At 42.0% G+C, this 25,573-nt stretch overlaps 1 protein-coding gene across 1 annotated transcript in view; it reads right to left on the bottom strand.

Moving 5' to 3' along the window:
* vps33b (VPS33B late endosome and lysosome associated) overlaps window positions 1-25,573 on the bottom strand; it is a 53,282-nt gene that overhangs the window by 26,798 nt on the left and 911 nt on the right. The window contains exons 3-9 of the mRNA XM_059945927.1: window positions 18,742-18,803; window positions 16,526-16,575; window positions 14,530-14,597; window positions 5,363-5,408; window positions 2,984-3,078; window positions 2,300-2,404; window positions 830-926 (exon numbers count right to left, since the gene is read on the bottom strand). Of these exons, the coding sequence (XP_059801910.1) occupies window positions 830-926; window positions 2,300-2,404; window positions 2,984-3,078; window positions 5,363-5,408; window positions 14,530-14,597; window positions 16,526-16,575; window positions 18,742-18,803 (523 nt within the window). The remainder of the gene's footprint in view (window positions 1-829; window positions 927-2,299; window positions 2,405-2,983; window positions 3,079-5,362; window positions 5,409-14,529; window positions 14,598-16,525; window positions 16,576-18,741; window positions 18,804-25,573) is intronic.

Below are 25,573 nucleotides of genomic sequence, written 5' to 3'. Positions count from 1 at the left end.
GCTGTGATGGGTAGAAATCAGTCAGCTTTTCTTTGGGTGATGCGTTGTTTATCACTGATTCTGGCAAAAGACCACAATATTCAGTCTACAGTGTTAGGATGTATGTGGAGATGAATGATTAGACCAATTGGGGGCTCAAAAGTACCTTTAACCTGGGTATATTTGATAGAGGCACACTTACAGTCCCTATGAGTCGCAGAGGCTGAACAGATGACATCTTCAAAAAGGTGACATCCATCATTCACGACCCCCACCACCCAAGTCATGCCCTCTTCTCAATACTACAGTCAGGGAGGAGGCACAGGAGCTTGAAGACACACACTCAGTGCTTCTTCCCCTCCACCATCAGGTTTCCGAACGGCCTGGGAAACCATTAATGTTACCTCACTATTTTTGCGCTACTACTTATTTATACATTTCTTATTGTAACATGTACTTAATTTTATGTATTACAGCCACAAACATAACAAATTTCATGACATATGGCAGTGATAATAAACCTGATACTGATTCAGACATGGCCCAAAGCAGGAGAGTTCCGCTTCCTGGCTTGTCTCTAGTGCTTCAACCTACGTATAAGGTAGAGAAGACACAACACCCAACAGGCGGATGGGCAAGTCTATGCTGATACTATGAGAGTGGGAGGGACACTCTTTACAGGCCAAGCACAGATCCACCTAATCACTGGTGAACATGAGCATTACATACTAAAGATTCACCAGATATTTGTGATTCATTAGTGACTTTTAAGCTGCAGCGGAGTGCAAGGGTTTTGGTCTGCTGTGATTCTAACGGAAGTCATCACTTTCTGTACTTAATGCTGTTGCACCTCGGTCAATGAAGAAAACTCGGCCAATGCTGGCCTGCTGTGGTTTTGGTTCACCCTCAGTCTCCTCCACAATTTCTTTCCACAACTGGTAGGTCATCTAAACGAAAGAGAACAGGTGGGTATGAAAACAGGGCAGAAGTACGAAGGGCATAATGAGAAACCGTACTTGTAAGGAAAGAAAGAGCAAATTAGAGAACTCAATGAGAAGAGAGAGAAGGAAAAGGAGAGGGAGAAAGAGAATAAGAGGTGACAGTGAACGAGGAACCAAGACGTGAAATCACAAGAGAGAGTGACAGCACAAATACAAATAGTGGAAAGAGAAGAAGAATTCTAAATGCAGTGTATACAAGGGAGAGAAACACCCTCTACACTGTCCCAAAATATTGCCACAACAGGTTAAAAATTGTTTGAAATTCCCTTCATCCTGGAACATTGAACACTTTAGCATAGTATAGACCCTTCGGCCCACAATGTGGTGCCAACCTTATAACCTACTCTAAGGTCAATCTGTCAGTCCTCCATTTTTCTATCATCCTTGTGCTTATCGAGGATAAATGTCCCTAATATATCTGCCTCTACCACCATCCCTGCATGGTGTTCCACACACCTAGCTCTCTTTATGCAAAAAACAATTCTAATATTCCCCCATACTTCCTTCCAATCATTTTAAAATTTTGCCCCCTCGTATTAGCCGTTTCCACACCGTGAAAAAATCTCTGGCTGTCCACTATATCTATGGCTGTTATCTTGTTGTAAGTCACCTCTATTAAGCCACCTCTCATCCTCCTTCGCTCCACAGAGAAAAGCCCTGGTTCGCTCAGTCTGTCTTCATAAGACATGCTCTCTAATCCGGGCAGCATCCTGGTAGGTCTCCTCCGCACCCTCTCGAAAGCTTCCAAAGAGGGCGAGAGCAGGACAACACAGGTTAGCTGCAAAATAAATCTCCCTCTACACTCTGTCTGAAATACATACTGCAAATGTCCATTTTCTAGATAACCTTCAAGCCCCCAATTGACTTAAAACATAATATATGTGTGAATCAATGCACACTAGAATCTGAACAGAGTTCCTGAAACCTCATTGCATATAGAATCCTTGTCATCATCAAAAGTCCTTGTGCAGGACAGATTACACTGGCAAAAGAACTGCATTTAATGTTGTCAACTGATAATCAGAAGGCAGAAACTTCATGGCCCACTTGGCTTGAATACATAATTTAAATTGACACCTAAATCCTGGTTAATTCTGATGTCACGGGATTAGATGTTGCTTAGGTCTGAGACCTGAATCCTAAGAGACCAACATCTGTAGCAAACAACACTGAGTAAGTGCCCATCAACTTCACTAGCACAAGTTACAATGTTTACTAAATGAACGGACATATGGTATTCTATCTGCTTGTCTTATGATATCCCTTGTATAAAATTTCTAGGGTTGATCCACTTTCATTCTAATTTCATGTTCTATTACCTTTGCACAGCGGCCAATCCCGTAGGTCTTGGAGAATGGTCCAAACAGAGAGTGCAGTATGTGCAAAGCCTTCGCCACGGTATATATCCAGCGGTGGTCACCTTCCTGAGGGCAAACACAGTGGTCAGGTTCTGCATCAGCCTGAGCCCGAACCTCAATAACATCCTAGAACATGACATATGGTGGTACAGCAGTGAGCATAACACTACCGAACCAGTGATGGTGAATGGGGTTCAACTTCTGCTAAAGTCTATACGGTCTCCCCATGACTACATGGGTTTCTTCCCCCATTCCAAAGACATACCTGTTAGGGTTAGCAAGTTGTGGGCATGCTATGTTGGCACTGGAAGCATGGTGAGACTTGCAGCCTACCCAAGCACATGCTACAGCAGCAGAAGATCACAAACGTAAACCCAGTGGCCACTTTATTAGGTAAATACAGTGGCCACTGAGTGTATTACAGTCATTTAATAACCCATCACAACTGGGCAGACCAAACAAAATAGGTTTAGCACTCCTCCTTAAGATGCTGCTGGAAGCCTACCTCCACCTGCCTTACCCACCTCAGGCAGTTTGAGAGCACGCAAATGAAGCACCTCAGGTCAGTTCGCTGCCTGAAGAGCTCTAGGCAAGGAGAACACAGGAGTCTGTAGGAATGGCAAGAACATAAAGCACACCACTCACCAAAAAATAGTCACGGAAGTACTCAGGCAACTCCATGCTTATGATGTCATCATCCAGGGGGAGTAGGTGAAAGGACCACTCGTCACATGTCACATCTACAAAGCACGTCATAAAATGATTTCAAAATGCTTAAAAAACACCAACTATAGAATAAAACATAGAACAGTCCAGCACAGAAACAGGCTCTTCACGATGCTGTGTCGACCTAATTAACCTAGTAATGAATGAATGCCGAAAGTAATTCAATGAGTTCCTGCTAATTGGAATAAAATGAGAAGCTACCGCTTAACGAGTAACAACTTATGTGTTTAAATTAAACACAGAATAAATTAGAACATTACCAATATCTCTACGTACTATAAAACTCTGTGTTAGTTCCTGATAGTATTGATAAAGGAATTAATGTGCTGTGACAGTACATGAACAAAATCAGCACACACATAGTGCAGATAATGGGCTACCTTCACATAATACTTTGCACAAATGCTTCCTATGAATCTTCATTTTCATTGTAACATTCAAGATGATTGTTGATACCTTCAAATTTTCTGTATTTCCTAACTGCTGAAGCATTGAAATCACTTCATTTTCACTCCCAGCCACTTCTGGCATCCCTAAGTCGGAACGCTTGAAACAGCAGTGAGGAAAATAGTTCTGAATTGTTTTACTGCTTACTTCTCACCAACTATCAGTGACAAAAATCATTGCTTTTTGAACGCAAACACACGCAAGTGACACTAGTTAAAAACTGATTACTCAAAGCATGATGTAGTGTCTAACAGCCACGCAAATGCATGTGTCTGATGCTAGTTAGAAATTGTTCGCCAACAGTCTCCTGCCTCAATTAAATGGCACAGTGTCCAACAGAAACCAAAGAGAATTGCGAGCTGATCCACTATATGGCTGCCCCAATTAAACAACATCCCATTTAAGTGGAATCACTGTACATCTGCCTATACCATCCATTCTCTCCAGATTCCTGTATCTATCCAACACCCTTTAAACATCTCTATTGTATTTGCCTCCATGACAACCCATTGCAGCACACTCTAGGTACCCACCAAATCTTTGTGTGAATAAAACTTACCCCATACAGCCCACACCTCTCCTTTTGATTGTTTCCTAGTTTCTGAGCTAGATCTTTTCTTGAATTTCACCCTTGAATGGTCAACTTTCCATAGTTTTGCAAACAAATCAAAACCAAATGTAGTGGTCCAGTAAAACCAAATGACAGGGCAGGGGCAGCAGATACAATTCAGACCATAATGTTCAAGTTGCAGATTTAGTCCTTAAATCAGAATCTGCCATAGCCAAAGAGCTACATTCAGTGGCCACTTTATTAGGTGCGCCTGTACAACTACTTGTTAATCTAAATATTTAATCAGCCAATCATGTGGTAGCAACTCAATGCATAAAAAGCATGCAGATATGATCAAGAGGTTCAATTGTTGTTCAGACCAAACATCAGAATGGGGAAGAAATGTGATATAAGTGACTTTGATCATGGAATGATTGTTGGTGCCAGATGGGGTGGTTTGAATCTCTCAGAAACTGCCGACCTCCTGTCATTTTCATGTACAACAATGTCTAGTTTACAGAGAATGGTGCAACAAACAGAAAGTGAGTGAGTAGTTCTGTGGAAAAAAATGCCTCATTAATGAGAGAGATCAAAGGAGAATGGCCAAACTGGCTAAAGCTGATAGGAAGGTAACAGTAACTCAAATAAGCATGTGTTACAACAGTGTTGAGCAAAAGAGCATCTCTGAACACACATCGAACTTTGAAATGGACAGGTTACAGCAGCACAAGACACAAAGATACACTCAGTGGCCACCTTATAAATACAGGAGGCACCTCCATCTTCCCACTGGAGAGGATGCATTAAAGGAATTTAAAGTAGAAATGCTGACATCTGTTGGTATTGTTTTAATATTGCAATTCTACCAAGACCACTTGCTTGTCATGTTTATATAGATCAACTGTTTATATAGATCAAATCATGGCCCAATGTACTGAGCTAAAATAAGTTAAAACGGTAACCATAAGAAATAAAGTGTAAAAGCTACCAAAAAAGTGCAAAGTGGTAAACAATAAAGTGCAAGATCATAGTGATCATAAAGTACATACGTTATAGTTTATTGTCAGCTCTGGCTCAATTGAATGACTTCATCTGGGTTATCTGTCATTAATAACTGAAACACAAGGACAACCAGACTTGGTCTTGGTTTAACGTGTCCTCAGCAAGATAGCGCCTCCTCAGTACAGCATGAAATTTAGTGCTTACTTTAAACAGAACTGGAACCCAAACATTTCTTTCCCAGTACTGCCACCTGGCCAAGAAAACAGACAGTGCAATTTTACAGAAGCAACTAGTCTTACCTCCAAAGATTCCCTCCTCCTCCAGTACTGTCTCACACATATAGAACTGAAAAATATTTACATAGGTTACAATATATTTCTATTACCATATTATCAAAATCAAATTCGTCATCACTGACACTTGTCATGAAATTTGTTGTTTTCAAGTTCAAAGTACACTTATTATCAAAGTATGTATGAGGTACACAAACCATAATAATAGTACTGTACAGTGTAATACACAAAATATACAATGAATTACAATATTCACAAGTAATGGAAAAAGCGAGCAAGATGAGGTAGTGTTCATGGACTGTTTAGAAACCTGATGGAGCAGGGTAAGAAGCTGTTTCTAAAATGTTGAGTATGTTTCCAAGCCCTTGTACCTACTCCCAGACAGTAGGTATCCCAGAAATGTCCCAGATGATGAGGGTCCTTAATGATAGATGCTACCTTTTTGAGGCATCACCTTTTGAAGATGCCCTTGATACTGGAGAGGCTTGTGTCATTGCCAGGTGCATGAGTTTCACAGACTGGACACCATACTGTCAGATATTGCTTATCAAGATGTGGCTATTGACGGACATTTCCTAGCTACCACTTGAATAAGGGCACTCCTCTGTTTTCGTGGATGTTTGCGAAGGAAAAGAATTTCAGGATGTATTGGTATACATTTCTCTGACCTGTTGAATGCACCTATTGAATACCAACACACTGTCGCTTTGAACTCCATCGTCTAGTGGAGTATTCTCCCAAAATAATGACTGTGCTTAACAAGCTGCAGCCCTTGACCTTGGCTGATGAAGATTATAGACCTGGTGACTGCTGTTTCCAAAACCCTAGCGTGGTTGAAGAATATTCATACATGGTAAATGGTAGGGCATTGAAGAATGCAGTAGAACAGAGTGATCTAGGAATAATGGTGCATAGTTCCCTGAAGGTGGAATCTCATGTGGATAGGGTGGTGAAGAAAGCTTTTGATATGTTGGCCTTTCATTTCATTTTCAATCTTTTATATACCTTTTATATTATCTACTTGTTAAACTCCTCTTCCGATTTGTATATTCTTTATTTGGAAATCAATAAAAAAAGATTAAAAATGAAAAAAAAAGGCCTTTATAAATCAGAGTATTGAATATAGGAGTTGGGATGTAATGTTAAAACTGTACAAGGCATTGGTAAGGCCGAATTTGGAGTATTGTGTACAGTTCTGGTCACCGAATTATAGGAAGGATGTCAACAAAATAGAGAGAGTACAGAGAAGATTTACTAGAATGTTACCTGGGTTTCAGCACCTAAGTTACAGGGAAAGATTGAACAAGTTAGGTCTTTATTCTTTGGAGCGTAGAAGGCTGAGAGGGGACTTGATAGAGGTATTTAAAATTATGAGGGGGATAGATAGAGTTGACGTGTTTAGGCTTTTCCCATTCAGAGTAGGGGAGATTCAAACAAGAGGACATGAGTTGAGACTTGGGGGGCAAAAGTTTAAGGGTAATATGAGGGGGAATGTATGGAATGAGTTTCCAGTAGAAGTGGTAGAGGCAGGTTCGGTATTGTCACTTAAAGCAAAATTGGATAGGTATATGGACAGGAAAGGAATGGAGGGTTATGGGCTGAGTGCGGGCCAGTGGGATTAGGTGAGAGTAAGCATTCTGCACGGACTAGAAGGGCCAAGATGGCCTGTTTTCGTGCTGTTATTGTTATATGGTTATATAACAGTATTTACTACATAGGTTTTGGCTGCCTGATACGAGTGAAGATGACAATGGCCAATCAATCCTGATGACCAAATTCTGAGGTGAATGAAATTAGATTACAGCATTCAATTTGTGTGACTGTCCTCAACTCAGTGCATTTTCCTGGAGAAATTACTGCTTATACCGGCAGGTTAAACTGACTCAAAGGATGGCTATGGGCCCCGTTCAGATCATCACCATCACAATGAAGGTACTCACCAGGGGTTACCTGATCCCCAGACAAACATGGAACACTCAGCAGGGATGTCTGGGAATATGACCACACAGTCCAAGCCTTCCTACAGCAGCAAAGGTCCATTGTCTGGAACTTGTAAGAGTGCCCTTGGTTTCACTCACTGGGACTCATACAGATTAATGATGCTAACAGGTCAGTGACTATAGACAGGGCTAACACCACTCAGAAGAAAGCGGAGCAGAGTGGAATGATTGAGTCATCATTTCATTTGAGGTCAGTTCCTTTACAAACCTTAGACGAGCTGAATGTGGCTCAGTTTCTCCTGAACTATACTCCTTACAATCAGGTAGTGTCACTCAGACTGCAAACACTAATTAAATCTCCCATAAGACATAGGATAAGAATTAAGCCATTCAGCCCATCTGCTCCATTATTTGATCATGGCTGATTTATTTTCCCTTTCAACCCCAATCTCCTACCTTCTCCACATAACACTTGACACCTTGACTAATCAAGAACATATAAACCTCTGCTTTAAATATACCCAATGACTTGACCTCCATTTCTGTCTGTGGCTATAAATTTTACTGATTCACCAACATCTGGCTAAAGAAATTCCTTTCATCACTGTTCTAAAGGGACATCCGAGACCCTCTGTTCATAGGACACCCGCCACCCCCACTTTAGGAAACAATGCACAGCCGCAGTGCCTGGGTCCTAGTGCAAGGTACAATGAATGCACTATTTAAACAATTTAAACCTCAGTCCAGATTGGAACGAGAGCTGATTTTGCTTGCTTTCCGCGATCTACGCTCCTTTCTCCAGGGCACAGAGCCTTTTGTTGTTTCATTGTTGAGTCAATTTCAATGTTGGCCCAGGTAGACCGAAAAGACAGAGCGGCAGTTGGAACAAGAGCTGATTTTGCTCATTGTCTGCGATGGTCATCTCCACGGCACTGAGGCTATGAAGACAGCCCCGGCTGCTATGCTCCATGCCTGCTAATATGGTGAACTGATAACGAGGCTTTGGGCCTCCTCCAGGCTGCTCCACAGTTCGGATCTGAGGACTCACTGTTAGTTCAGAATGCTGTCGTTCGCCTCAATTGTTTGCATGACATGCTTTTTATCTTCTTTCTCTTGCACATTGAGTGTTGGTCTTTTATTTTTATTTTTTAATTGGTTCTTTCAGGTTTCTTGTTCTGTGGCTACCTGTCAGCAAACAAGTCTCAAGATTATATAATTTACGCACTCTTTGATAATAAATGTATTTGAATCTTGAACATCCTCTCCACGTCCACTTGATAAGCATTTCAATGTTAAGTAGGTTACAATGAGATCTCCCCTCATTCTTAAAAATGGGCAAGTAGAGACCCAGGGCCATCAAATGCTCCTCATAGGTTAACCCATTCATTCCTGGGATCATCAAGTTTAAGTTTGTCATCTGACTGTACATATATACAACCAAACGAAACAATGTTCCTGCAGACCACTGTGCACCTTTACAACATACTTCACACACAGCACAAAAATCAAAGAGTAACACTATAAATAGGTTAATAAAAAATATTATTCAAAATGCATGTAGTAAAGTGCAGCACAGTAAGCAATTTGCTGCCCTAGCGACGAGACCTCAGTGGAGGCAAGGTATTCATTAGTCTCACAGCCTGAGGGAAGAAGCTGTTACCCAATCTGACAGTCCCAGTCCTGATGCTCCTGTACTTCCTTCCTGATGACAGTGGGATGGGTGGTAGGGATCCTCAACAATGCTTTGCACCCTTTGTCTGCAATGCTCCTGGTAAATGTCACAAACAGGGGAAAGGGAGACTCCTACTGATCCTCTTGGTGGTTTTTATTGTCTTCTGTAGGGTTTTGTGGGCCGATACTTTGCATCTTCTGTACAACGTGATGCAGCCATTCAGAACAGTCCTGGTAGTGCGCATATAGAAAAGTTGTTGGAATGGGGCAGGGAGCCTTGCTCTTCTCAATCTGCTCAGAAAGTTTAGATGCTGCTGTGTCTTCTTGACTAGTGAGGAGGTGTGGGTCTAGGTTAACTCGTCCATTATATGCACACCAAGGAAATTAGTGCTCTTCACTTGCTCCATGGCAGAGCCATTGATGTGCAATAGAGTGGTCAACCTGCATCCATAATCGTCTCTTTTGTCTAGGTCAAGTTGAGACTCATGTTGTTGGTGTTCTGGCACCATTTGACAAGACTCTTGGCAACTCACCATTGTCACCATCGCTTATGATTTGTATGCCTTGTCCCTGGTGTCGCAACTCAACCACTGTAGTAATTGATGATGCATTTTGAAAAGGATCTGGCAGTGCATTCGTGAGTCAGCAGCGTGAACTGCACTGCTCTGCATGATGGAGTTTGAGATGTTGCTGCCAATTCAGGCTGACTGGGGTCTTTCCAACAAAATGTCCAAGTTCCAGTTAGAGAGAGGGGTGTTGGAGTCCCAATGAGAACAGTTTGCCTACTAGTCACTGAGGGATGATCGTGTTAAATGCTGAGCTGAAGTTGATGAACAACATCCTGGCGCACAAGGCATCATTTTCTAGGTGGGACAGGATGGAGTGGTGGGCCGAGGCTATGCATCATCAGTGCACTGGTTTGAGTGGTAGGTGAACTGGAAAGGGTCCAATGGAGCTGGAAAGAGGGATTTTATACGATCCATTACCAACTGGCCAAAGCAGTTCATGATTGTTGAAGTCAGTGCCACTGGATGATAATCATTTAGCCCAGTTACCGTTGCTCTCTTGGGCACCAGAATGAAGCCTTGAAGCCACTACCTTGAAGCCTGCAGAATTACTGAACTGTTTCAGAGATGTCCGTTAAGACCTCTGTTAGCTGGGCCACACAGTCCCTCAGCACCTGACCAGATATGTTGTCTGGCCCTGCAGTTTTGCACGAGTTCACCGTGGCTAGGGTCCTCCTCAACTCGGTTGCGGCCAGACAGGGTGCCTGTTCCTCAAGAGCAGAGAGGGCTTCCCTCGATGTTACATCATTCAAATAGGTCAAATCGTGCACAAAAAGCAGTCAGCCTTTCAGGAAGGGAGGTGTCGCTGTCATTGACGTGCAGGGTGGACTTGTAATCGCTTATGATTTGTATGCCTTGTCCCTGGTGTCACAAAGGTGGCTGTGGATTTTCTGTGCATACTCACACAATTCCAGCACAACATTGTTTAGATAAGGGTCTCAAGCCTGCTCAGAATACTCCAAGTGTGGTCTAACTAATGCCTTATAAAGCCTCAGCTTTAAATTGGCAACTTGACACATGAGTTTAGAGACCAAACCCCTGGTACTTACTTGATCACAGGAGCATCATGAGCAAACTCTAACCCTGACTGGAATGTAGTTTTCATATTTTACAGTTCATTCCACCAGCAGAAATCCCAGCTCCTGAGTCAGTAGATTGTGGGTTCATGTTTTGCTTCACAGAGTTAAGCAGAAGGTTCCAGGCCAATACTGAAGGATGCTACCTTTCAGATGAGTATTGAGCCAGACTGACATATATTTTGGATGTAAGAAACGGCATGACCATATTCCAGGAACGTTCAATATAATTTCCTCAATCAAGATCACAAAATGAAGTCATTCTGATCATCATCACAGGGTTGTTAAGGAAGTCTTGAGCGAGGCACAGGCACCAACCATAAATTTGCCAATGATACAACCACTGTTGGTCTGTACATTACCTCACTATTTTCCTTTCTTTTTGCACTACTTATTTAATTTAAATATATATTTCTTACTGCAACTTAAGGTATTTTGCATTATGTATTGCAATGTACCGCTGCTGCAAATCAACAAATTTCATGACATATGCCAGTGATGCTAAACCTCATTCTGATTCAATAAGGTCACAGTTGTGTTTTTCTTGCTACATGCCCCACAGAAACATTTCAACACGAGTCTAACATTTAAAACACACTATTTTAAGCTTTTTTTTACCAAGCAGCTGGCTGCAGTTTCCTTGTAGAAGAGCACAGGGTACACAAGGAGCAAACAAACCTTTTGGCTTTACATTCATTTTTTTTTCAGGTTTCCATTAATGTTCCAATTAAGTTTTCACTGATGTTATCAAGACCTTCTTGCTGTTAAAATTGGCCAGATCACAATGGCTGTTCCATTAGTTATAAATTGTATTTTGGTGGGGGGGGGGGGGGGGAATCCTGTAAGGTACCACTAAAATGTTTTCAAAATGCCTGTTCTGGGAAATCAGCACCTGCTGGGAGTTTAACTTCATCCCCAGTCAGTATATATTCCAAATAAGAAGAAATTTTCCAATGGAAGAAGGATATTACCGTGGCTGACAAGTCATAGCCAAAGTAAAAGCAAAAGAGAGGGCATACAAGGAAGCCAAAGCTAGCAGGAAGATAGAAGATTGGGAAGCTTTTAAAAACTTGCAGAAGGAAACTGAGAAGGACATTAGGAAGGAAAAGATGAATTATGAAAGGAAGCTGGTGATTAATATCAAAGAATATACTAAAAGCTTTTTTAAGTATATAAAGGATAAACGAGAGTTAAGGGTATGTATAGAATCAGTAGAAATTGACACTGGAGATATTGTAATGAGAGACGCAGAGATGGCAGAGGAACTGAATGCATATTTGGCACCGGTCTTCACAGTGGAAGACATCCACAGTATACCGGATATTCAAGAGTGTCAGGGAAGTGAAGAATGTGCAGTGAAAACTACAACTGAGAAGGTGCTCAGGAAGCTTAATGGTCTGAGGGTGGATAAATCTCCTGGACCTGATGGAATGCACCCTCGAGTTCTGAAGGAAGTAGATGGAAAGATTGTGGAGGCATTAACAATGATCTTTCAAGAGTTGATAGATTCTGGCATTGTACTGGATGATTGGAAAATTGCAAATGTTACTCCACTATTTAAGAAGGGTGAGAGACAGCAGAAAGGAAACTATAGACCTGTTAGTATTGGAGTATAAAAGTTGCAACTTGCTTTATATTGCTAGAGAATGAAATCTTAAGAATGTAGAAGACAATGGTGTGTTAATAAGAGGAAGCTAAGAGATATGGATTATGTAGTCTGAGATTGCTATTTGCTATGCATGTACCCAATTTAGTAGGAGAATGAAATCTTAAGAATGTAGAAGACAATGGTGTGTTAATGAGAGGTAGCTAAGAGATGTAGATTAGAACATGATTAAGTCAATGGGTAGAAACAATAGTGGCGGATGTACTTGGGATACGCACCTATAGACCAATTGGATATGCTAATGCAACTAAACCAGGAGATTGCTATAAAACATGCTATGTACAAGGATCGGTGGGCAATCAGCGACTAGCTCACTGACTGTCTCATCTTTGATTTGCAAATTAAAGTTTAATACTTCTTGAAGAATCTTCTGCGTCTCCTGGTTGTTTGTGGGGCATGAAAAACCACGACATTAGCCTGACATCAGTGGTTGGAAGGTTGTTGAAATTGATTGTTAAGAGATGAGATTACGGTGTACCTGGAGGCACATGACAAGACCAGGAAAGGAAAGGAAAATCCTGCCTTACTGACCTACTGCAATTTTTTGAGAAAATTATAAACAGGGTAGACAAAGCAGATGCAGTAGACGTGGTGTACTTGGATTTTCAAAAGGCCTTTGACAAGGTGCTGCACATGAAGCTGCTTAGCAAGATAAGAACTCATACAATTACAGGGGAGTTACTAGCATGGGTGGAACATTGGCTGATTGGCAGAAAACATTAAGTGGGAATAAAAGGATCCTATTCTGGCTGGCTGCCATTCACCAGTGGAGTTCCACAGGGGTCTGTGTTGGGACTGCTGCTTTTTACAATGTATGTCAATGATTTGGACTATGGGATTAATAGATTTGTGGCTGATTTGCCGATGACACAAAGATAGGTGGAAGAGCGGGTAGTGTTGAGGAAACAGAGAGCCTGCAGAGAGACTTGGATAATTTAGAAGAATGGGCAAAGAAGTGGCAAATGAAATACTATGTTGGAAAGTGTATGGTCATGCATAAACCAGGAGAAATAAATGGGCAGACTACTATTTAGATAAGAGAGAAAATTCAAAATGCAGAGACGCAAAGGGATTTGGCAGTCCATGTGCAAGATACCCTAAAGGTTAACCTCCAGGTTGAGTCGGTGGTGAAGAAGGTGAATGCAATGTTGGCATTCATTTGTAGAGGTACAGAATATAAGAGCAGGGATATGATGTTGAGGTTCTATAAGGCACAAATGAGACCACACGGAGTATTGAGTGCTGTTTTGGGTTCCTTATTTTAGAAAGGATATACTGACATTGGAGAGGGTTCAGAAGATTCACGAGAATGATTCCAGGAATGAAAGGTTTACTGTATGAGGAACGTCTGGCATCTCTTGGGATGTACTCCCTGGAGTTCAGGAGAATGAGAATTCAGGAGAATCTCATTGAAACATTCCGAGTGTTAAAAGGCCTGAACAGATTAGATTTGGCAAAGTTGTTTCCCATGGTAAGGGAGTCTAGGACAAGGGGGCACGACTTCAAGATTGAAGGACGTCCATTTAGAACAGAGATGCAGAGAAATTACTTTAGTCAGAGGGTGGTAAATCTGTGGAATTTGTTGCCACAAGCGGCTGTGGAGGCCAAGTCATTGGGTGCATTTAAGGCAGAGATAGGTTTAAGATAGGTTCTTGATTAGCCAGGGTATCAAAGGGTATGGGGAGAAATCAGGAGAGTGGGGATGACTGGAAGAATTGGATCAGACCATGATTGAATGGCAGGGCAGATTTGATGGGCCAAATGGCCTACTTCAGCTCCTAAACATAAATTTGTTTCCCTATTGAGACATAATAGACCACAACACCATAAAACACAGGAGCAGTATTAGGCCATTCAGCCCATCGGGTCTGCTCTGCCATTCCAACATAGCTGATTTATTAACCCTCTAAATTCCATTCTCCTGCCTTCTCACAGTAACCTTTGACACCCTTACTAATCAAGAACTTATCAGTTTCTGCTTTAAATATACCCAATGACTTGGCCTCCAGCACCATCTATGGCAATGAATTCCACAGATTCACCAGCCACTAAAGAAACTCCACCTCATCTCTGTTCTCTAAAGGGACAGTCTTCTATTCTAAGGCTGTGCCTCTTAGTCTTAGACACCCCCACTATTGCAAACATCCTCTCCATGTCCACTCTATCTCGGCCTTTCACTATTTGATAGGTTTCAATGAGAACCCCTCTCATCAGACCCTCTTAACCCAACACAATTAAGGTGCTGCCTGCTCACCTTCTGAGGAGTGAAGATGATCTTGTATTTGCGCAACCTGCTATCCGCTTTATCTACTTTGACAATCTCTGAAAGGAAAAATACATATTTTTTACTCTGTTAACATTCACCAATGCTGTAATCAGACTAAAAAAAAATATAACCAAAAGCAAAGAAAAAGCTTGCAATACAATTGGATTTTTCTGGTCTGTTAATTAATTACTCATAAGATGAGACTTCCATTAAAGTTGGCCACACACTCTGGTGAATGCAGTTTCCCCTACCTCTTGCTTGGGGATAATTTCATGAACAATCATTAAAATTTGCTATTGATATTGGTATTGTTTTATTATTGCCACATATAACAAGATACAGTGAAAAGCTTGTCTTGCACACTGTTCATACAGATCAGTGCACTGAGGTAGAACAAGGTAAAACACGTAGAATAAATTCCAACAGCTACAGAGAGAAAGTGTAAACAAAGTGCAAGAACATAATGACGTAGATTGTGAGGCCAACAGTCATCTTATTGCATAAGAAGTCAGTTCAAGAGTCTGATAACAGTGGGGTAAAAGCTGTCCTTGAGCCTTGTGGTACATGCTTTCAGGATTTGTAATCTCTGCCTGAAGGGAAAGGGGGGAAGAGACAATGTATGGAGTGGGTGTGGTCTATGATTATGCTGGCTGTTTTACTGAAGCAACAAGAAGTGTAGACAAAATCCAGAGAGGGAAGGTGGTTTATTTTATGTGCTGAACTGTGTCCACAACTCTCTGCAGTTTCTTGCAGTTATACGCAGAGCAGTTGCCATAACAGGCCATTATACAGCCAGATAGTATGTTTTATATGTTGCATCAATAAGAACAGAATTGTCAGGTGTAGCCATTGAGGAAGCTGTAATCCTGACTTTACAACCAAGCAGAACTAATTCACTGTGAAACAATGTGAGATGTAACCTGTGAAAGTTGCTGTGGAAACGCAACTCCTCTCCTTTTCAATGAAACAGGGACTTCTTTTCAAAAACAGTCCACTGCAAAGGTTCTGTGATGGTGATAGGTGGAAAGTCCTTTTGTTTTTTTCGCTAGGCTAGAGAACCATGTACAATTCTGTATAACAGTATGCCTTCTTAATTTGTTTCATTTTGGCTTTCCTCTGTTTTCTTTACAAATGCTGACAAGTATTCCAGCAACCTAACAGAATGAATGCAACAGGTACAGTGACCACAGCAATTGCTTGGTGTGCTGCACACGCACACGGCTCCTCCCTCTGGCTAGATATAGAATCAAAACTCATCCTCCACGTGAGCTCCCTAGCTCAAAGGTCCATCAAACCTGTCAGGCGCTTTTCTGCCGCCTGTGGAAGGAAACCTAATCTCCTCAGAACAGCACTGCATCGCCACTTAGCTCCAAGAATGAGACACTGTTGTAAAAATACATCCCTTTAGAACAGAGATAAGAAAGAATTTCTTTAGCCAGAGGGTGATGAATCTGGGGAATTCATTGCCACGGATGTTGTCATTGGTTATATCCGAAGCGGAGGGTGATATGACATAGGAGCACAACCAGGTATCTGGACCAGAGGACACAGCCTCAGAATAGAGCAAACGTTCCCAACCTTTTTTGTATGCCATGGATCAATACCATTAAGGGGTTGGTGGACCCCAGGTTCAGAACCCTTGGAATAGAGGGACACTCCTTTACAACAGAGATGAGGAGGAATATCTTCAGACAAATGGTGGTGAATCTGTAGAATTCATTACCAAAGACTGCTGTGGAGGCCAAGTCATTCGGTATACTTAACGCGGAGGTTAATGGGTTCTTGGTTAGTAGGGACATCAAAGGTTATGGGGAGAAAACAGGAGAATGCTGAAGCAAACTCAATGAGCTGAATGGTATGATTCTGCCCCTATGACTTACGGTTAAGCAAGATTGGTATACAAGGGCCAGAGCACAGACTGAAACATGAGATGTTCCAAACCTATTTCATGTTTATTTTGATCAGCACTTCTGAACAATCTTACCTGCTATATGCTTTACACTGGAAATCCGAGGACGGACAAGAAAACATAATCTGCAAAAGAAAAGGTGGATACAATATATTAATTAAACATTCAGGATTTGAGCGACAGAGTTATGTAGTATGTTAAACAAAACAGGTCCTTTGGTCTAGCGCATCCATGCTGACCAAGATGTCAACCTGAGCTACTCCCATTTGCTTGCATTTGGCCCAGGTCTCACAAGGTTTAAAGTTTCATTTATTATCAAAGCATACAACTCTTTCATAACCTTCCTCTTGATTAGGGTTTTTTTTCTTTTCGGTCCCTTGCTTTCAGCTCCTTTTTTTTTCTGGTAGTAGGCATCACTATCCTCTGTTGCTAAGTGTATTCACAGTCTGGGAGTTTGATTGTCCTGATTTATATTCTCTATATTGTGTTGTGGTTGGTCTGGAGTTTTTTTTTGTGTTGTGGGGCTTGGGGAGGTCACTAAGTTTACTTGACTTCAATGTAGGTGCTTTTTTTTTAAATTCTCTTTCTCTGTATCATATTGTCATTGTAGGCTTAATTTTGCACTGTATTAATGTTCCTCCTTGTGATTTGGGGTTTTTTAATCTGTAAAATGTATAAAAAAACTAATTTAAAAAAAGCATACAACTCTGAAATTCTTCAATTCTCTGGGTAGCCATGAAACCAAGAAAGAAAAGAAAGGCAGCACAATCAGCAACTCCAAATCCCACCTTCCCAGCAAGAGAAAACAAGCAATAACAGATCAAGGCACATCAACTCCCAAATCTCTCCTCCCGAAAAAAAAACAAAAATGAAGCAGGCACACTGACCTGCAAATACCCCTCCCCACACAAAAGTACAAAAAACACAGAATATAAAAACTATAAGACTGAAAAATAGAGCCTACAGTCCAAAGTCCACATCCAAAACACAGAAAAAAACCTGGGCACACTCTCCAGGCGTAGCAGCAGGCTCCCCCCTCTCCAGTACAGAGCAACCAATCAAAAGACAGGCAGCTGGCATTCCCCCTCTGCTTTCGCTTTGATGCTTGAATCTCCCTTTAATTGTCGAACGATAGGAGCTTTAATCAGCAAAATGGAGCCAAACATCAGCTTGCACCCCATCCTGCAGCCTACCCACTACTTTCCTTCCCTGTAATTTATCAAAATGTCTAATTGTAACTGCACCCACCTCCACCGCTTCCTCTGGCAACTTGTTCCATACACCCATCACCTCTATGTGAAAATAAGTTCTTCAAATGACCTTTTCAACTTTTCCCCTCTAAGCTTAAACTTTTGCCCACTAGTTTTAGACTCGCCTATCCCAGGAAAAAGACTGATCTTTCACCTTATCTACTCCCCTCATGATTTTATAAACCTCTATACAGTCACCCCTCAGCCTCTTTCAACTCCAGGGAAAAAAGTCCCAGCCTATCCAGCCACTCCTTATAACTCAGGCCCTCCACTCCCAGAAACATCCTCTTGAAATCTTTTCGGCACTCTTTCCAGCTAAATTACATCCTTCCTACAGCTGGGAAACCAGAACTGCGCAAAATACTCCGAGCATGGTTTCACCAAGAACCTGTACAGTTGTAACAGGACACACTATCTATGGCCATAATCAAGTGAGTCGTCCAGCACTCTATCTACCTGAATGGCCACTTTCAGGGAACTATGCACTTGGTCTCTCAGTTCTACCTCTCTAGGGTCCTACCACTTACAGTGCAATTCCTGTCCTGTTTTAATTTCCCAAAATACAACACCTCACAATTATTTATTTACAGATACAGCACACAACAGGCTCTTTCAGGTCTTTGAGTTGCACCAATGGCAACCCGCCGATTTAACCTCAGCTTAATCACGGGAGAATTTACAATGACCAATTAATCTAATAACCAGTATCCCTTTTGGACTGTGGGAGGAAACCGGAACACCCGGAGGAAAGCCACACGTTCACAGGGAATTACAGAGTGTTGAATTCTGAACCCCGACTCCCAGAGCTGTAATAGTGTCATGCTAACCACTACACCACCGTAACGCCCTTTATCTGTGTTAAACTGCATCTGCCATTCTTTGGAAGCGAGTCCCTGAAAGAACATTTGCTGTGAAGCTTCACTGTTGATCAATTTCACATCATTAGGGAGAAGTGAAAGGCATTGTCTCATCACTGACAGCCACCCCTTCACCATCCCCTTCCCAACTACCCCGTCCACCTCCTACTGACCCAGTACTCACTGGTCACTGACTGCCTGAACCACCTTATTTTCCAGTTTGTACAGCTTCTCCACATCGTGTTGCTGCAAAACAGAAAAACCGTAAAGTTCCAAGTAAGTTTATTATCAAAGTGCATATATGCCACCGTATACAACCCTGAGATTCATTGTCTTGTGGGCATTCACAGTAAACACAAGAAACACAATAGAATCAATGAAAGACTGCATCCAAGCAAATACAAAAAGAAAATATTAACAATAAATAGATAAGCAATAAATATTGAGAACATGAGATGAAGAGTTCTTGAAAGTGAGTCCATAGGTTTTGGGAACAGTTCAGTGATGGGGTGAGTGAAGTTATCCCCTCTGGTTCAAGAGTACTAACTGTTCCTGAAGCTGCTGGTGTGGGTCCTGAGGCTCCTGTACCTGCTTCCTGTGGCAGCAGTGAAGAAGAGAGCATGACCTGGATGCTGAGGGTCCTTGATGAACATTCTGCCATCAAGGCATCAGCCATTCTGTCTTTAGCTACCTAAATGTTTTGAAAAGAACTCGAGAAACAGCACCTCATCTTCTAACTGGGTCATTACAGTCCCTGAGACTCAATGCTAAACCCCACCACTCCAGATATCGCTGAGTCCTGACATAAATTGGGGGATTGCTTTGTGGAGCACCTCTGCTCCATCCATAAAAGGAGGAATTTCCCAGTGGTCGACCATTTCAATTCCAATGCCCATTCCAGTTCCGACATGGCCTCCTCTTCTGCCATGAGGAGGGCACTCTCAGGATGAAGGAGCAACAACTGATATTCCGTCTAGATAGCCTCCAACCTGATGTTACAAATATTAATTTGTACCAGTAATTTTTCCCCCCTCCTTTCTGTTATTTCCCACTCTGGCCTCTTTACCTCTTCTCCTCACCCACCTATCAACTCCCCTTTGTGCCCCTCCTCCTTCCCCCTCTCCCATGGTCCACTAACAGATTCTTTCTTCTCCAGCCCTTCACCTTTCCCACCCATCACCTCCCAGCTTCTTACTTCACCCCCTCCCCCACCCACCTGGCTTCACCAATCACCCTCTAGCTTGTTCCCCTTCCCCTCCTCTCACTTTTTTATTCTGATATATTCCCCCTTCCTTTTCAGCCTTGATGAAGGGTCTCAGCTCAAAACATCGACTGTTTACCCATTTCCATGGATGCTGCCTGACCTAAGGTTATTTATTTATTTAGAGACACAGCACACCACTCCTGCAACACAACCCCGTTAACTCTAACCGGACAATTACAATGACCCAGTTAGCCTGTGCAGTATGTCTTTGGACTATGGGAGGAAACCGGAGCATCTGGGAACACCTAAGCATTCCATAGCAAGGACGCAGAGAGCCTCCTTACAGAACAGCACATGAACTGAACTCCAAAATGCCCTAAGCTGTAATACTATTACCACAGCTAACACTGTGGTCCCCAGATTACCTTCTGAGTTCCTCCAGCATTCTGTGTGTGTTGCTCTGGATTTCCAGCATTTGCAGAATCTCATGTTTATGAATCTGCAGATATCATTACTCCAGTCTTGTATCATAATTCACCAGCGTGCAGGCTTTTTCCTCCCATTCACTTTGAACTGTATTCATCTTCTTATTCGCGCCTCCTCCCACACACCTCAGCAACACACACAATGCTGGAGGAGCTCAGTAAGTCAGGCAGCATCTATGGAGAGGGAATAAGTGTTAACATTTCAGGTCGAGACCCTTCATCAGCACTGGAAAGGAAGGGGGCAGAGCCAGAGTAATGTGGTGGGGTTGTACAAGCTGGCAAGTTAATAGATGAAATCAGGTGAAGGTGAAAGTGGGTGGAAATAAAGAAAGAAGCTGGGAGGTGATAGGTGCAAAAGGCAAACGGCTGAAGAAGGAGCAGTTTGATAGAAGAGTGGTTGGTGGGAGAAAGGGAAGAAGTGGCACTAAAGTGAGGTTATGGGCAGGGAAGGAGTGAGGAAAGGAGTGAGAAAAGGAGCAGGAATGGAAAATGGAAAAAGAGATGGGAGAGGGCAGAGAAATTCATGGAAGTTAGAGAAATCAATGCTCTTTTATTCACCACATATTGCTCCCTCTTTCATTGGCATTAAATCACTTGTATCATTCACACACACTCTTCTAACTACACCTTCCTTTTTACTCCTTTCTGTCCTCCCCCACTTAAAACATTTTTAATTCCTTTTAGAATAAGGTAGATGATTTTTGTAGCACAGCTAGAGATTGGCACGAAAGATATTGCGGGCGTCGTTGATTTGTGGCTTAAAGAAGATCGTAACTGGGAAGAACACACATTGTATCAAAAAGTCAGGCAAATAAGTAGAGGGGGTGGATTAGCTCTGCTGGTAAAAAATGAAATCAAATCCTCGGAAAGTGAGTAAGATTCGGAAGATGTAGAATCCTTGTGGGTAGAATTAACAAACTACAAGGGTAAAAAGCTGGAAGTTATAATATATAGGCCCCTGACCAGTAGCCAGCACTTGATGTACAAGTTAAAACAAGAGATAGAGAAGTCACGTATAAAAGGCAATATAATGATAATCATGGGGGATTTCACTGCGCAGATAGATTGGGAAAATCCAAACTAGAGCTGGATGCCAAGAGATGGCATTTGAAGAAGGTCTACATGATGGCTTTTTAGAGCAGTTTGTGTTTGAGCAATTCTAGATTGTGTATTAAATAATGATCCAGATTTGATTAGGAAGCTTAAGGTAAAGGAACCCTTAGATAGAATTCACACTGCAATTTGAGAGGGAGAAGCTGAAGTCAGGTTTACAGTGGAGTAAAGGAAATTACAGAGGCATGAGAGAGGAGCTGGCCAAAGTTGATTGGAAGGGGAAATTGGCAGGGATGATGGCAGAACAACAATGGCTGGTGTTCCTGGGGTGAATTCAGAAGGTGCAGGAGAGATACATCCTAAAGATGTAGAAGTATCCTAAATGGACTATGGAGCAACCAAGCCTGACTAGGGAAGTCAAAGACAGCATAAAAGCAAAAGAAAGGGCATATAATATAGCAAAAATTAGTGGAAAGGTAGAGGATTGGGGAGCTTTTAAAAACCAAAAGAAGGCAACTAAAAAACCTTAAAGAGAGAAAAGATGAAATAAAAAGGTAAGCTAGCCAATTATATAAAAGAAGATACAAAAAGTTTTTTTTCTGATATACAAGGAATAAAAGAGAGATGACAGTGGATATCAGACTGCTGGAAAATGATAATGGAGCAATGGGGAACTAAAAATGGCAGGCGAATTAAATAAGTACTTTACATTAGCCTTCACTGTGGAAGACAACAGCAGAACGCCAGAAATGCAACAGGGTCAGGGGACAGAAATGCGTACCACTGTTATTACTAAAGAGAAAGTGCTAGGGAAGCTGAATAGTCTGAAGCAAATAGACTGACTAATCTGAACCAGATGTACTGCACCCCAGTGTTCTGAAAGGGGTAGCTGAAGAGATTGTGGAGGCATTAGTAATGATCTTTCGAGAATCACTAGATTCTGGAATTGTTCCTAAGGACTGGTAAACTGCAAATGCCACTCCACTTCTTAAAGTGGGGGGAGCATGAGAAAGAAAATTATAGGCCTGTTAGTCTGACTTCAGTGATTGGAAAGATGTTGGAGTCTATTATTAAGGATGAGGTTTTGAGGTACATAAAGGCACATGATAAAATAGGCCAAGGTCAGCATGGTTTTCTAAAGGGGACATCTTGCCTTACAGATCTGTTGGAATTCTTTGAGGAAATAACAGGCAGGATAGAGGAGACTCATTTGGATTTTTTTTAGATTTTCAGAAGGCCTGTGACAAGATAAGAGCCCATGGTATTACAGGAAAGATATTAGCTTGATTGGAGGATTGGCTGATGGACAGGAGGCAAAGAGTGGGAATGAACGGCCTTTTCTGGTTGGCTGCCAGTCACTAGTGATGTGCTGAACAACTCAGTGTTGGGACTACTTCTTTTCACGTTGTACGTCAATGATTTGGATGAAGGAATTGATGGCTTTTGTGGCCAAGTTTGCATGGTCATGCACTTTGGTAGAAGGAACAAAGGCATGGATTACTTTATTAACGGGAAGAAAATTTAAAAATCAGAGGGGCAGAGGGACTTGGGAGCTATCATGTAGGATTCCCTAATTGTTAATTTGTAGGTTAAGCTGGTGGTAAGGAAAGAAAATGCAATGTTAGTATTCTTTTCTAAAGGACTAGAATACAAAAGGAAGGATATAATGCTGAAGCTTTATAAGGCATTACTCAGACCACACTTGGAGTACTGTGAAGCTTTGAGCACTTTATCTAAGCAAGGATGTGCTAATATTGGAGAGTCCAGAGGAGGTTCTCGAGAATTATCTCAGGAATAACATGTAGGAACAGATATCCCAGGAAAGTAAGGGTTATTGAATGAGGAGCATTTGATGGCTCTGTGCCTGTACTCACAGGAACATTAGAAAAGTCGGGGGGGGGGGGGGGGGAATCTCTATTGAAAGGTCCGGACAGAGTGCATGTGGAGACGATGTCTCCTGATGTCTCCTATAGTGGGGTGTTTAAGACCAGAGAGCATAGCCTCAGAATGGAAGAATGTCCATTTAGAACAGAAATGAGGGAAAAATTCTTTAGGCAGAGGGTGGTGAATCTGCAAAATTCTTTGCCACAGACAGCTGAGCAGGTTAAGTCACTGAGTATCTTTAAAGCAGAGGCCAACAGGTTCTTGGTTAATCAGGACATCAAAGGCTACAGGGAAAAGGCAGAAGAATGGAGTTGAGAGGGATAATAAATCAGCCATGATGGAATGGCAGAGCAGACTCGATTGGCCAAATGGTCTAATTCTACTCCTAGGTCAAATGGTCTTACCCAGATCAAATGAAAAAGCATCATCCTGAAACATTAATTCTTTCTGCCTCTTGTTATGAAGGATGAATAGCTCTGATGGGCAGAAGGGTGCAGAGTTGCCCATATTCCCCCCTCCCCCAGGAGAATCACAAACCATTACTGTTGCTATGCTGCTCATGAGAGAGAGAGAGATGAGGAGGAAACATGCAAGAACATCTGCTACAGATACGAGAGGGGAGAGAGTCTTGTTGATTCACCGTATTATGACTTCTGAGAGGGTTATTTATCTTATACCATTCTGTTCATTAACATTCCTCAGTGGACAGCCAGAGTGGGCTGGTTTGATGGACACAGCCATTCAAAATTGATTGATAGCTGAGACCCTGTGAGTAGGGATAAAAGTCAGGTCTGGAGAGACACCCTTCAGACACACCAGGAGACACGCTAGTGGACACTGATTGAGTGTTGGAACCCACGGGAAGGTGTGGGGCATTGGAGACCGGTCAGTTAAACTCACAGTGTTAAAGCAGGGCTGGTGGGGACTTGTGTGTGTGTCCACTCATGCCAGAGTGACGAGTCCACCACAGAAGAATGGTCTAGCTGAAGGACAGAGGGATCATAACTGAATGGCCACAACAACACGACGGATCAAGAACGCAAAGGAAGGTTTGCCTGACTGTAGCTGTTACATCTCGCTTGCTCTCTCTCTCTCTCTCTCTCCAACGATTACAACACAACAACCATTTCTACCTCAGCACGCGTGAACTGAACTGAACTTTATACTTTTCTTTGACAATTCATTATCCCCTAGACATCGATAGAGCTTGTTTATTATTGCTTATTATTATACCCACACTTTTAGGTTTATTATTGCTAATGTGCGTTATCTATATATTTGCATTATTGGTATTGATTTGCTTATTTTACTAATAAACACTTTTGAATATAGTACCACCAGACTCCAACGGATTCTTCTTCCTCTGCTGGTCAGACACCCAGTTACGAGGTACGTAACACTCTAAAACATTGAGTAATTCTAACACTTTGATTTTATTTGACATTTTCAGCACCTATGATATTTTGCTTTTAGAAAACCCTGGAAATAAACGCAAGGAATGATTCAACAATGATCACAGACATTTTCTGATGTCTGAAAAATTAAATCAAACCAACAAATCAATTTGTGCATTCAGCTAGCACCTTGTCAGGTCAGCAGCACTCAATATGTCTCTTACCATGGATTAGCCATGGAAGAGTAGTGGTTAGTGTAAAGCTATTACAACTCGAGCGTCAGAGTTCGGAGTTCAATTCCAATGTGTCCTGTAGGGGGTTTGTATGTTCTCCCTGAGAACCCTGTCGTTTTCCTCCAAGTACTAAGGTTTCCTCCCACAGTCCAAAATCATACCAGTTAGTAAGTTAATTGTTGTCCTTTTCTGTGCCTTGTGGCGCATCGGGCAACAACTTTGCCATTTCTTTAGCAATTTTGTCTGTTTTTACAAGGCCAAGTTGCCAGCTTGACACTCAACCCAGCAGGGATGGAAAGCGTTCAAGGAGCTGACCGGATTCAAACCTGGGACCACTCGCCTCAAAATCCAGTGCAGATGCTACTACACCACTGGCCGATTAGTAGGTTAACTGGTCATTGTAAATTCTCCTGTGATTAGGCTTGGGTTAAATAAGTGGGTTGCTGAACAGTGCTGATCATTGGGCCAGAAGTGCTCGTTCCGCACAGTTCTAACTAAATAAATAAATTGTAACTGTTGATGGGGAGGCAAATGTTAAGCAGTAATATCTACATGTTTCTGAGGATTCAATTACCAGATGATCTATTTGTTCCATGCTGTCATTACACTGGATGCTTTCAGTCTTTAATACACAACTTACCAGGTGACCAGCTCAGACAACAGAGCAACAGAGGGAAAGATTATTGTCCCAGTGGTGTACTGGAGGCAGCCAAATGCATAGCAATGGTGGAGAGGAATGGAGAAGATATGAAGCTGAAATAGA

The sequence above is a fragment of the Hypanus sabinus genome, chromosome 21 (assembly GCF_030144855.1).
Source record: "Hypanus sabinus isolate sHypSab1 chromosome 21, sHypSab1.hap1, whole genome shotgun sequence".
In the NCBI taxonomy this organism is placed as follows: Eukaryota; Metazoa; Chordata; class Chondrichthyes; order Myliobatiformes; family Dasyatidae; genus Hypanus; species Hypanus sabinus.
This window is presented reverse-complemented; position numbering and strand designations above follow the sequence as displayed.